This window comes from Ictidomys tridecemlineatus, chromosome X (assembly GCF_052094955.1).
Source record: "Ictidomys tridecemlineatus isolate mIctTri1 chromosome X, mIctTri1.hap1, whole genome shotgun sequence".
Classification (NCBI taxonomy): domain Eukaryota; kingdom Metazoa; phylum Chordata; class Mammalia; order Rodentia; family Sciuridae; genus Ictidomys; species Ictidomys tridecemlineatus.
Genome location: NC_135493.1, coordinates 75,029,689 through 75,043,674, shown reverse-complemented (window position 1 = coordinate 75,043,674; position 13,986 = coordinate 75,029,689). Strand labels below are relative to the sequence as shown.

Genomic DNA, 13,986 nt, shown 5'->3' with positions numbered 1-13,986 from the left:
AGACCACCTATTTGTCCCTTATTTTAATCTAAGCCTACATTATAGTCCATGTTCATTATCCACAAATATAGTTGTAAAAGATTATGTGGCCAGGGGCTGGGAGTGCAGTTCAGTGGTGGAGCACTTACTTAGCAAGTTCCAGACCCCAGGTTGCATCCTCAGCATCACACACAAAAAAAGGTATGTGCTCAAGTAGGTTGGGAAACTCTACCCTGGTCTCGTCCTATTTTAACCATCGGTAACATAGCAAGGGTTTTTCACTCCAGCTGCAAGTAGGATCTTCAAAAATACTTATTCCTGGGCCCCATGCCCCCAGAAATTCTGGTTTTATTGATATTGGGTGGAGTCACAGCATTCATAGCTTTTTAAAGCTCCCTGGGAGATTTTTTGTTTGTTTGTTTTTTGTTTTGTTTTGAGATTTGGTGTTGTAGCCAGGGTCTGTATAAGATTCTGTGGTTATAATTTAAAAATGGAAAATGCAATCAGACGATGTAAAGGATTTTACTAGATGATTGAAATGTAGGTGGTCTGGGCATCTTATAAACACTGCTAAGGTGTTCCCACGACCTTGAGGCTGCCCAACTATGAGCTCAGGGTTTATTTACTCCATATCCACACTTGTAAGAGTCAGGCCTATTAGACCATCAGGCAAACTATTTGATATTTCATTGAAATATCAAATAGTTTGCCTAATACCATTAGGCAAACTATTTGATATTTGATATTATATTGATATAATATCAAATAGTTTGCCTAATACCATTAGGCCCCATAAGTTTTGTGAGAAAAATGTTTCTTTAACCCATAATCTAGGTTGATTCTGTAAAACTGGTAAACCCAGCCAGGAGCCATGTATACATCCCCAGGGGAAGAGAACAGAGCCAGCAAGACACTTGGTCAAGAGCTGTGCCCAAAGACAGGGGATGCTGCCTGACTGATGGGTCTGCATCTGTCCTCTGCTCCTCCATGAAAGCCCCTTATTGGCACCCCAGCCTGGTGGGATCTGTGGTCAGCCAACACCACATATACTCTCTGACAAATATCCCAAGGCTGCCAGGACTCTCAGTGGTGTCTCAGCTTCAGCTCCAAAGAATGTTTTCCCCCTTGGTTGGTGAGGCAGTGAACAGATGTCAGTGGGGGAGAATGAAGGGAGGAGTCAAAGGAAAGGAAAATCCTCGGGTTGGGAGAGATGAGCTGACAGCCTCAAAAGCAAGATGCAGCTCCTCCGTGGGCACACAAGCATTCTTTACATATTCCAGAGAAGGGAAGAATGGCTGAAATTTGGAGCTGTCTAGGAAACATTCTTATTATAAATAAGCCTTTGACAGTACAACCATCCAGGGGGTTCAAAAGGATTGGTGGAATTTCATCTTATTTGTTTGTATCGCATGATGGTGTGCATAATCATGATGTATGCACCAGGCATTTTATATACATTATATTGGATCCTCACAACCACTCTCTGAACTGGGTAGTGTGAACTCCATTTTACAGATGAGGAACTGTGGCTCAGACATATCAGTCAGTTATGATGTGCTGAACTGAGACTTAAACTCACAGCTGCTAATTCCAAATCCCAAGATCCTTCCTTTAACGTGTCATCCATTAAATTTGTCTTATTTATTCAAAGGAGCATATCATCATTTTGGAAATTTTGAAAAATGCAGAGTCGTATACAGAAAAAAATAAATAATACCCTGTGTTAGTTGGCTTTCTGTCATTGTGACAAAATACCTGAAATAATTATTTTGGTTCACAGTTTCAGAGGTTTCAGTCCACAGCCACTTGCTTTGGGCCTGTGGTGGCACAGTACATTATGGGAACAGGAGAATGTGGCAGAGAAGGCCTGTTCACTTCATGTCAGCCAAGAATCAAAGAGAGATAGGAAGGGGTCCTACTATCACCTTCAAGGGCATGTCCTCTATGACCAGAAGACCTCCCACTATGCCCCATCTTAAAGGTTCCACCACCTCCAAGTAGTACCACAAGAAGGGGACCAAGCCTTCAACACATGGGCTTTTGGGCAACATTCAAGACTCAAACTATAGCACATTCATCCCTATAGATAGGATATCACTCTGAGAACCATTATTAACATTTTAGAATATACCTCTCCATTTTTTGGTGTACATGTATATGACATGTACACATATTTTACTTTGGATAATATACATGCAACTTTTTTAGGTACTGTGGGCTGAACCCAGGGGGTGCTTTACCACTGAGCTACATCCCCATTCCTTTTTTATTTTTTCTTTAAGACAGGGTCTTTCAAAGTTGCTGAGGATCTGTCTAAATTGCTGAGGATGGCCTCAAATTTGTGATCTTCCTGCTTCAGCCTCCAAAGTCACTGGGATTACAGGTGTGTACCACTACACCAATCTTTTTTTTTTTAAAGATAGACTTTATTGAGAGAGAGAGAGAGAGAGAGAGAGAGAGAGAGAGAGAGAGAGAGAGAGAGAATTTTTCAATATTTATTTTTTAGTTCTCAGCAGACACAACATCTTTATTTTATTTTTATGTGGTGTGGAGGATCCTCGAACCCAGCACCTCTCGCATGCCAGGCGAGCGTCTACCGCTTGAGCCACATCCCCAGCCCCCACTACACCAATCTTAAACGTGCAATTTAACACCATGTTTTTTCACTTACCATTATGTTGTACATTTCCACGTCTCCTTGTGTATTTGTTACAGCATGATTTTTCATAGCTGTGTATTATTCTACCACATACTTAGAAAAATTTATATGTGTTTCTCTATTATTTAATGCTTAGGCTATTTTCATTTTTCCAGTTATTATACATAACCAAAAGATGCAATGAGGACCCTTAAATATTTTTCCCCACAATATCTGATTTTTAATTTTTTTTAAATTTCTTGGTATTGGGGATTGAATCCAGGGGTGTTTTACCACTGAGCTACATCTCTATCCCTTTTTATTTTTTGAGACAGGATCTCACTAAGTTCCATAGGGCCTCGCTAAATTGCTGAGGCTGGCCTCAAACTTGTGATCTTCCTGCCTTAACCTCCTGAGTCATTGGAATTACAGGCATGTACCACCATACCTGGTCTGATTATGTTTTTAACATAAGATCCTGGAAATAGAATTGCTGATTTAAAGGGGACACACAGTAAATAACAACAACAAGTTCTGTCTTGCTAACAGCAATGGGATGCCACCTCTTGCCAAGGTAGAGAGCCTGTGAGGATGTTCATGTAAGGAGACCTCTGTCACCTCAGGACCTCCTAGTGGAAGAGAATAATCTGAGTGTGGTATTTTACAAATACTGGGGATCTGACTATAAGTTGTCAAGCAGCTAATTACACTGTTCTCAGAAGCAAACAATTCCAAAAAAAGTAAAAACAGCTGATATATTTTTAAAACTTATTTCCTCTTTAGGCCCATTTTCCAAAGACAAAAAAACATTTCTTCTAGGCTGGGGATATAGCTCAGTGGTAATGTGTTTGTCTAGCATGGATGAGGGCCTAAGTTCAATTCCCAGCACTAAAAAAGAAAAAGAACATTTTTTCCTAATTTTTCCTTAGATGAATTACAGACCAATCTGAAGAACCTATGATCTTTAGAAAGATTAATAATAATAAAAGATACTGTCAAACCTAAAATGCCCCCACTCACAGAAAAACATGGGCATGATAATATATTTAGCTTTGCAGTACAACTGGATATGCACAGCGGTGGACACACAGGCAGGTAGACTCTTGCTTTGTGTCTCTCTCTCATAGTGGCTGTGGCTTGGAGTCTCTTCTGCTCTAGCCTTCTTGAGTGGGAGGGGCAGGGGCGGGAGTGTGTGTGTGTGTGGGGGGGGGGTCAGGACCTGACTCTGCAAAGCAGGGAAGGGCTGAGGTTACCAAGGTCTCATCTGTTCCACAATAATGAAATTGAATGTAGATCAAGAAAATCAACAGTTAATTTTACAACTTCATTTTAATTATGCATTTTTTTTTTACCTCCCCAATACTCTCCAGTCTCCAACTCTTCAGCCAACAAACAGGATGTGAGGGGCTCCTCACCCCACCCCCACCCTGGGGGCCTGTTCTGAGTCATGAGGTGCCTTGTGCCCTCTGCTCCTGAATCCCTCACAGTAGTTCCTCCCCCACACCAGCTCTCTCATATATCCAGGTCCTTGCACAGGCAACTTCCTGTGCCAGGAATTCCCTCCCCCACCTTCTTCAACGGGTGGGCTCCAGATCTTCCTTCGAACTCAGACTTTACATTCTATTGGAAGCTTCTTCCAGCTCCTTGCTGAATCAGGTGTGCCTCCCCTGCCTTTCCTGGAACCCCTAGGCTTATCTCCACAGCAGGACAATTAATTGCTCTTCCCACTGGTCTGTGGGCCTGCATTCTAGTTTATCTCCATATTTCCACAAACCTGCACAGGGCCAGCCGAGGGTCAGGGGCTCCATAAATGTGCACTGGCAAACAGGTACATTATTTATGAAGTGCCTTTCAGATGCCAAGCATGGTTTTAGGAGCTGATGACATGGCAGTAAAAACAAGTAAAGACCCCTATCCTTAAGGAGCATATATTTAATTGAGGATATTACATTTTAGAAAGAGACAGGAGGGAGGGAAGAAAGGAATATAGGACAGAAATGGGGAAGGAGGAAGAGCTGCCTGATTGTGCAAACCTCCCCAATTTAAAGGGCTGATACTTAGTTTTCTCAGGCATGACCAGACCCACTGTTTTTAAAATATTTTTTAGTTGTAGATGGACACACTACATTTATTTATTTTTATGTAGTGCTGAGGATCAAACCTTCTGCCTCACAAGTGCTAGGCAAACGCTTTACCACTGAGCTACAACCCCAGACCCCAGACCCTCTATCAAACACAGCCCTTGTGACAAGCTACTTATATACTCCTGTCGGTGGTATTGTTAAAGTAGTTTTGATATTGTCATCCTATGCACTCTATTATTTACAGCAGAAAAAGATGGAACTGAGGGACATTATCTTAAGTGAAATAAGTCAGGCACAGGAAAATGAATACCACATGTTCTTGCTCATATGTGGAAGCTAAAAAAAAATTTATCTGAATGTAGAGTAGTGATTACTGGAGACTAAGAACGATGTGGAGAGAGGTATATTGGGATGTTGGACAATGGGTACCAAAATAAAGTTATAATCCCAGCAGCTCAGAAGGCTGAGGCAGGAGGATCCTGGGTTCACAGGCAGCCTCAGCAAAAGCAAGGCACTAAGCAACTCAGTGAGACCCTGTCTCTAAATAAAATACAAAATAGGGCTGGGATGTGGCTCAGTGGTTAAGTTTTCCTGGGTTCAATCCCCAGTACCAAAAAATAAAATAAAATAAAGTTAGGTAGGAATAAGTTCTAATGCTTTTTAGGATAGGGCTTATTACAGTTCATAATAACCACGCACACACACACACACACACACACACACACACACACACGCACGCACAAAGGTTTCAAACACAAAGTAATAACAGATCAAAATTGATTTGTATATAATGTATACATGTATTGAAATATCACACTGTACCCCATAAATATGTACAATTATTATGTGTTAATAAATTTTTAATGTTTAAGGACATTTAAAACATTTTTAATGTTTAATATTAGCTACCCTTTTCTGATCACTATACATTGTATATATGTGCTGAATTATCATTCTTTTCCCCATAAATCTGTGCAATTAAAATAATAAATGATAAAAATAAATTTTAAAAATAATATGTCTATGAGGGCTTATCTGAGTAAAATCATGGAACTCTACAGAGCAGGGAAGAGATGATAGCTTAAACCAGGAAGACCAGACTAGTGGTTCCCAACTGAGGGTAGAAAATTCTAGAGGGCTATGGTGTTATCACAAGAAGTTTGTGACTTTGCAGATCCACCAAGCATTGTCCATCCATTGAATAAGCACTTCTCTCTTTGTGTGTGTATGTGTGTGTGTGTGTGTGTATGTGTGTGTTACTGAGGATTGAACCCAGGGTCTTGTACATGCCAGGAAAGCACTATACCAACTGAGCTGTATCACCAGCCTAGCACTATTTTACATATATATGAAGATAAAGTTCTCAGGTTTAAAATATAAAACCATGTAAATCATTGCTGAATTCAAAGTAGCATTCTATTGTTGTTTGGTTTAGTGTTTGGCTTTTTTACTTCATAAGAGATTTTAAAAGCCCTAAATCCATCCTGGGACCCCAACCCAGACTGAATGGAAGAATCCACTAGGGTGTGAACTGGGGTCCTAGTTGTGATTATCTGCTATCCCCAACCTGAAAAAGAAGGCCCAATGCCCAGGCACTGCATGCTGATGTGGTGAAAAATGAGATAGCATCCAACACTGTTTACTGGGAACTCTCCAAGTAAGAGACTGGGTCATATTTACCTATGGGTCTCTAGAAGCCAATATAAGGGCAAAGAAGGGCACATGCAAAAATATGCCTACTCTTCAAGGCTAGAAAATAATGGTCTGAGGAAAAGGTGATTTGAGGCCTCTGAAGGGGTACAGAGAAGCAAAGCCAACCAGCCTGTTAAGCTACTTAAGCATTGAAGGATAAGAAATCCATACCTTAAAAACACATATGCTAAATGCATTTCTGGTAATAATTTAACTTTCTTATTCCCCTTGGTTTTTAATAAAAAAGTGCCTTTTGAAATGCCAACTAGGCTCTACTATAATAACAGAAAATAGTCAGGATGCTTTGGGGGGTGGGGTAGTGTCCATAGTTGGTTTGAAAGCTTCAAGGGAAAAGAGCAGGTATAAAGATGGTAGAAGGATTGGAAATGAAACACCCCAAAGAAAAGGTGACCTTAAGAGGAAAGTGTCAGGGTCACTGGGCAGATACTTTTTTTCCCTCTGAGTATCATTTTTCCAGGGCAATTTTTCACTCAAACCTTAAAGGAGACTATCTTTTATTTTAATAAGAGCCTGTAGCCTCATGTTTATTCTCTGTAAGATGCAAGGTTGATCTTCCCTCCTCTTCAGCTCTAGTTTGCCCCCCAAGTGGCAACTTATAGAAACCATACCGGGCCTGTTCTTTAAAGCATCCCTCAGTAACTAAAGGTAGCAGAAATTGTCATGGTCCTGGACAAATTCCAGTTGAAGAAAATGCCAGAGCAGCAACTCTCAATGAACAACTGACTTTGAACTTAAGTGCCGCTGTGGAGGGCAGAGCACTGGCCTGGAATATCAGAAGGCCTGGCTTCTAGATAGAGGCTTCCTGTCACTGTCCTGCTATGTGACTTGACCAGTGCCATATTCCCAAATAGGTAAATTGAATACATGCTTAGGCCATTAACAACAGGAGTAGAAAAGAGAGGGGGAGGAGGATAGAAAGGATCTATTAAAAAGCTATTTTAATTTCAACATACAAGTGAGCTTGGAGTCATTTCAAAAAATAATATTTTATTTGAAGGTTTCTAGTCCTCTCATTTGGAATTATACATGGGAAGGCTAAAATCTTTTCAGCACTTACAGCTACTAAAGGTCTTGATCCAGCTGGGTGACTTTGGACAGGTCCCTTCACCTTTCTGGTCCTGGGGTATCAGATGCCATGATGCTCATAATGGTTAATGACTAAAATTTTGGCATCACATAGTATAAACAGACTCCACCCAAGCCAGAGAGGTACAGATAGAGACAGATGATGCAAATGCACTACTCTTCTCCTGAAACATAATCAACTTCATCAAGGTTAAAGTTGAGCCCAAGAACCATAACTTGAATCTTCTCCTATTAGCATTCCAAAATCCTTGACACTTTTATCACGTTAGCTGTTCACGTGTCTTAAAAAGGAGAGGATTAAATTTTTTGTTTCTAAAGTAGAAGAAATTCTAGTGGACATTTTGGTGTCCAAATTTCCAGGGAAGATGTTTTCAACACATGAAAATGCCATGAAGCAGACCAGGAATTTCACGGTATTTAAAAAGAAAGTGGAAAGTGAAGAAAGAAAAAAAGAAAAAAAATAAAATAAACGGGTTTGTTTCTCCTCTCCCTTCTATCAACCCACTGCCCCAAGGGCCTCTGGGGCTGACAGGTATGACATAAACAAAGTGAGCCTTGGCTATGTCTGTCTCAAGTCTCTAAAGATCCTCTCTGCACAGTCTGACTCAAAAGAGCATCTCCCCTCCTCCTCATCAAGGATGGTCAGATTCAGGAAATATACACCTCTTTTAATGGCAAACTGGTTGCAGTCAGGAGGTGCAGTTTTCATCTTCATATAGATTTACAATAGTCTCCCCTTGCACTAAAACTATCATTTTAAACATAAATAAACCAGCTGTCTTTTCTGATTTGAAGCCAGAGTTGCCACAAAGTTGGAAAATCAAGAGGCAGGAATTTTACATAAAGATGAAGAGGGAGTTTCCATCATGGACCCTGCTGGTGATATTCAAGCCAAAATAACTGCAAGAAGCAACCGAGCATCTTTCCTGCAGCAAGTTCATGAGTCAGTGTAAAATCATAGCTCTCCAGTGTTATTAAACATACCTGGAGTTATCTAGTGCTTCAGTGACTTCCTGGATCTCGAAGGAGATATTATACCCTTAGGCCTATGATCTGATTGCTTTTGTAATTATCATCTGAGCGCCTACAAACATTAAATAGATCTCAGAGGGAGGAGTTGGAAAGCTTGGATTGACTCAACATATGGTGGCAGGCATGGAATTATTTCCCACTGGCTTTGACCATACCATTCTTGAGACGAAGAGCACAGAGTGCTGGCCACAGATGCAATAAAATGGGTCACATCTAAAACCAGATGTGGGGAAAAACTCAGTTTATAGGCAAGGCCATGCCTAGGGTGTGGTCATGGCTACAGCTCCACATCCAGAGGGGTCTGGTGCAGACCTGAATATGCCCTCTCCCTTTCCTCCCCCATCCCCCACCCCATACAAGTTACAAGAGCTTCTAGGGCAGTCTCAAAAGGGTTCAGGTTACTGAAGAACAACTTTCAGTGTGTGGGTGGGGGGGGGGTTGCCAGGCAACCAGGCCAGCCCAGTCCCACCCCTGTAACCTTGAAGATGGTGGGGGTGTGACCTCTGATAGTATAGAGAGCACTTGGATTCCTTTAGCATCCACTTTCTCCTCCTCTATCTCTCTCTTGCTTTCCCTGTTCTCCCCTGCTGCTTTCCAGGGCCCCAGCCCAGCCTGCAGGCTGTGGGCCAGTGTGATTTGCCACTATTCAGCCCATAAGTGGCAGCCAAGTTGTCCCTGCAGGGAGGCTACAAGCTGCTGGCCTGTCAGCTGTCATTCACTCTGGCCATGTTATTTCCAAACCGTCCTCTCTCCCTCCCTTCTTCCCAGGTTTCTCTTGCCCTCATGGTCAAAAGAAATAGCTAGAGAAAAACATAAGGGGAAATCCTGCCAAATGGGTGATATATAGGGTAAAATGCTGACTAGAAGTGCTGGTCCCCAGCAAAATAGTCAGTAAGGGAGTGGGAGTGCTAGAAGGAAAAGGTACTTGGAAGAAACAAGGGCAAGATTTGACAATTTCTGGGTTTTGTTGATTTGTTTATGGTTAAAATCCAATATACAGCCCACTCGACACCTTGTTGAAACTTATGCCCAAGCAACAAGCGGGTGCCAGATGGTAAACTGATTATGTTCCCCAAATCTCTTTGCATTTGGCACTTATGCTCAGACCATTACTGAGAAGGTCTAATTTAAGTGCTATGCAATCACAGCTCCTGAAGAGAAAAGTGTGCACGGGAACCTCAAGGGGAGTCTAGGGTAGGGCATCAGACCAGAAAATGGAAAACTCAGACCTTTCTGCCAACTTACAGAAGGTATCTATGTTCCATTTATGCAGCTGTCCCTGGGGTGCCTCTGAGCCAATTGACATGTACATTCTCAAAGGAAAATGGCCCCACTAAAGATGAAAGATGGCCACTCTCCCAGCTCTTGCAAACTTCCAAGAAGCCAAACCAATGGCAATTTATCTTAAGAATTATTCTCTCCCTTTAGGCAAAGATATCCATAGCATACAGTCATCTCTGTCTAACCCAGCAGATCACTGCAAATGGTTAGGTCTTCAGGTGACTTGGTGAATCCATGCCTTCACTCCTATGGAAAGGGCTAGTTGATTCAGTAGACAGAAAGGTACAGTTGGAAAAGTAGAGCCTCCTCCCTGTCCTTAACTTACCCTGCTGAATTTAGTAAGTGGATCTCTGCAGGGATTTTGGAAACTACTCCCTAAGCTGTCACAAATTTTTCCTAGACTAATCCTGGTAATCAGTGGGACCCCAGCAAAAACCCAACCCAACCAAAACAACAATAACAAAACCCCAATGACCTTCTTACCCTCTTTGTTAACTGAGAACTACCCAGATCTAGGGCCCCTTCTCCTGGTCCCCTGCCTTGCAAAGGCTTCTGGTTCCATGTCTACATTCCATCTGGCAGTCATCTGTATCTTCCACCTTCCTTTTTTCACAGAACTCAATTCCTTTTTTCTCTACTAGTGACCTCTGCCATGCACCTCAGAGGTCAGAGACCTTTATGAAGAGGGGTGCCAGAGCCTCTTGATTCCAGTCCCTTCTTTAAGGAGCCGGGTCTGCAATGGAGAAAGGCTGACCCAGGCCATCTTTTTCCAAGACATCAAAAGACTTAAGACTCTTAAGTGCAAACTTCTGCCTCCACCTGAAACTTTCTAGTCAGACTGCTCTTTCTGTAGACACCATATGGCCCTGGTACCTGGCAGGTCAAGCTGTGGTCAGCATTTCCAGCAAATTCAGTCCACTTGCTTTCAGCAATAGTCCCTCACATCTAAAGGGGTACTGCATTCCTACAGAAAGGATCCCCCATTCAAAGTACTGGGATCCAAAGTAGTAAAAGACACACTCAGCAAGAGTGCCCCTGGGACCTGGTGTTTCTCAGGCAAGGCTGATTCCCAAAGTGAATGCACTTCAGGAAATTGATGACAGTTTCTTTACATGGTTCTCTCCAGCAAATCTGTGCAGCTGGACTTTAGTGGTAGGGGGTCAGCGAGGTCCAGGGCAGTCTCCCCTCCCCCTACCGGCCACTCCCTGGCTCAGCGGCCCAGAAAGTGCTGGGAGAAACAGGCAGGAGGGCTCTCAGACGTTTCCCCTGAGTGAAAGTCGCGTTCACGTTCCTGCGCGAAGTTGCACAGGTTTAAAGGCAATAGGCACAGCTGCCTGGCTTCTGCCGCCGTGAAGGTAGCAGGCGGCTTCGGCGCGCTTTCTGAAGTGTCCAAGCTCCTACAGCCAAGTAAAGACGCCGGCGCGGCCATTCCGTCCCGACGCCACGGATAGGGACGCCTGGGTCCTGAGGGCGGCGCCGAAGCCATCCCGGACCCTGCGCCCCCCTCCTCCCCCAGCTCTCTGGCCTCAAACCCAGGGCCAGAATCCCCTGTGAGTACACAGGGACACTCAGGACGGCGCGACCGTGTCCAGGAGCTGGAAGTTCCAGCGATAGAGCAGCGGGGGAGGGTGGGGACTGAGGAAACGGTATCCCCTCATCCTAAAGGGAAGGAAAGGAGAAGAGAAGGACGGAGAGAAGCGGGGAGGGGTGGGCACAGAACTAAATGTCTGCTGGCGCCCCCAGAGGCGGGGTAGTCGCGGGGTCGCTAGTCGCCAGGGCATAGTTTACCTAGCTCTTCTTCGTCTTCCTGCGGGCCAAGCAGGCGACAGGGAAGGCGGCGGCGGAGGCGCACGGTGCGCCTGCATAGGCTGTCGGTGCGGCGTCCCAGGGCCAGCAGGTGCCCCTCGATGTCTTCGAGCAGAGCCAGTGAGTGGCCACATAGGTCGGCTAGTTGCCGGAGCAGACTGAGCGCGGCCAGGTGGCTCACGTCGCGGAGCTCAGACAGCGGCTGCGGAGGGTTGCGCGGGCACAGACGCTGGGGCACAACCGTGCGCCTGTAGAACGGCATCCCGGTCGTGGATGCGGGGGACCAGCCTGGCGGCGTGACTGGCTCACCCCGAAAGGCGCCCCTGGCCCGAGGGCCCCTGAGAGGCGGCCCCAGCTCCGGGTGTAGCAGGCCCCTAGGCGCGGGCCGGCGAGCGAGCGGGCGCCAAAGACGCCGGGCGGGTGGGCGGGCTGACGGGTTCACCGCCGAGAGCGCCGGCTCCCCCCGGGCTGCACACCCGCTGGAGCCACCAGTCCCTCTGACTCTGTTTCGCCGGGCTCCTCCTCCTCCTCCTCCCCGCCTTACTCCTCCTCCTCCTCCCTCTACTACTTCGGGATCCCCCCACCCACCTTTTTTTTTTTTCTTTTGCGGTCAGAGATTCGCAGATTAACGCTTGATCCGGGAGAGGAGGGAAAGGGAAGTAGGAGTAGAAAGAGCGAGCTGGAGCGTGAAAGAAGGAAGGTCTGCGTGAGTGTGTGTGTGTGTATGTGTGTGTGTGTGTGTGTGTGTGTGTGTGTGTGTGTGTGTGTGTGTGATGTTCAGTGCAGGATATGTGCCTGCGTCCTACTGTGGAGCTCGTGCCTGGGTACTGTTGGTTAAAGTTGTTTGCTGCTTTGTCTAATTTTTTTTTTAACTCAAACTTTTTCTCTGTAAATACAATTTCAAGTGCACCGATGCCCACACCCGAATAGTTGGCTTCATTCATCTACCTTTCCTTCCCCAAACATATACTCGGTGCCATGCACCAGCTAGAATAGGCTGAGTATATGCGGCTAGCACCCAGGAGCTTGGAAGTAAGGGGGAAACCAAGTGTTTCACCCGACTGCTTTGGAGGGAAATGTCTCTGGATGTCCCTCAGTGCCCAGACTGCTGAAAAGACATCAAAATGGAAGGAAGAAGGAAGGAAGAGAGGAAGGGAAGGAGGAAGGGAGGAAGGGGGAGGGAGGGAGGGAGGAAGGCAGACCCATTTGTAGAGTAATAGATTCAGTTCAAATGGAGGAACGCTATTCCATATTTCATGCAAAAACAGAACATAGAACTGTTTCTCTCTGGTAGGCCCTGCCAACTGGGATGGCTTCCATCCCTGGCCATACTGGACTCCTGGGATGTCTCAGGAGTGGGTACATAAGCCTGGGTGAGCTTTCAGTGTTAACAACCCTGTAATGCATGTCCTGATTTTTCTCCATTTTAGAAGGTAGAAAAGAGAGAGACATTGTTGTCCTCAGAAAACCAGAGTGGCTAATTGTGCATGTCCTTGTGCACTTGGGGTTTCCACTCAGAATACTTCAACACACCATGTTAGAATCTGATTCTCTTTTAATCTACTTCTTTGACTTGGGTGTTCTTCCATTTCTTTTTTTCCCTTATTCTCTCCTCATCTTTCATCCTATAATTATTCAGATCCTCATAATCCCTATAATCTATTAGCAAAATAGTCGGAACAGAATACTTGTGTCTGACTAAAGATCCTGAAAGCAGCCTGTTTCCACTCATTCCTCCAAAGAATAAATTGTCCCTTAAGCAGTTCTAGAAGGCTCTACAACTAGGCACAGTGGCTTGTAACCCCAGGAATTTAGGAAGCTGAGGAAGGGGGATCACAAGTTCATGTCCAGCCTGGGAAACATAGTAAAACCCCGTCTCAAAATACAGAATAAAAAGGTCTGTAACTCAGTGGCAAAGCACTCCTGGGTTCAATCCCCAGTAATGCCAAAACAAACAGACAAAAAATCCTCTACAATTAGTATATTTCAAAATTGCTAAAAGAGTAGATTTTAAATGTTTACACTATAAAAATTTGTTTTTAAAAAGTGCTGGATGCTGTGGCATACAACCTGTAAACCCAGTTACTTGGGAGGCTGAGGCAGGAAGATGACAAATTTGAAGCTAGTCTGGGCAATTTAGAAGACCTGTCTTGAAAGAAAATGTTTTTTAAAAGGGGATGTAGTCCAGTTGTAGAGGACCCCTGCGTTCAATCCTCAGTACTGAAAAAAAAGATAAGTATGTAAGGTGATGAATATGTTCACTAGCTTGATTTACTCATTCCATAATGTATACACATATCAAAACATAAATGCATATAATTATTATTTGACAATTAAAATAAAGAGTATTATAACCTAGTTACCCTG

General features: G+C 44.3%; 1 protein-coding gene across 5 annotated transcripts in view; it reads right to left on the bottom strand.

Moving 5' to 3' along the window:
* Positions 1 to 12,109, bottom strand: part of Nhsl2 (NHS like 2) — a 289,493-nt gene extending 277,384 nt beyond the window's left edge. For 3 of the 5 annotated variants that reach the window (XM_078034696.1, XM_078034697.1, XM_078034698.1), the window contains exon 1: positions 11,602 to 12,109. In XM_078034696.1, the coding sequence (XP_077890822.1) occupies positions 11,602 to 11,881 (280 nt within the window). In that variant the 5' untranslated portion in view covers positions 11,882 to 12,109. The remainder of the gene's footprint in view (positions 1 to 11,601) is intronic. The other 2 variants (XM_078034700.1, XM_040281928.2) reach the window with 2 other exon arrangements.
* Positions 12,110 to 13,986: the final 1,877 nt, after the last annotated feature.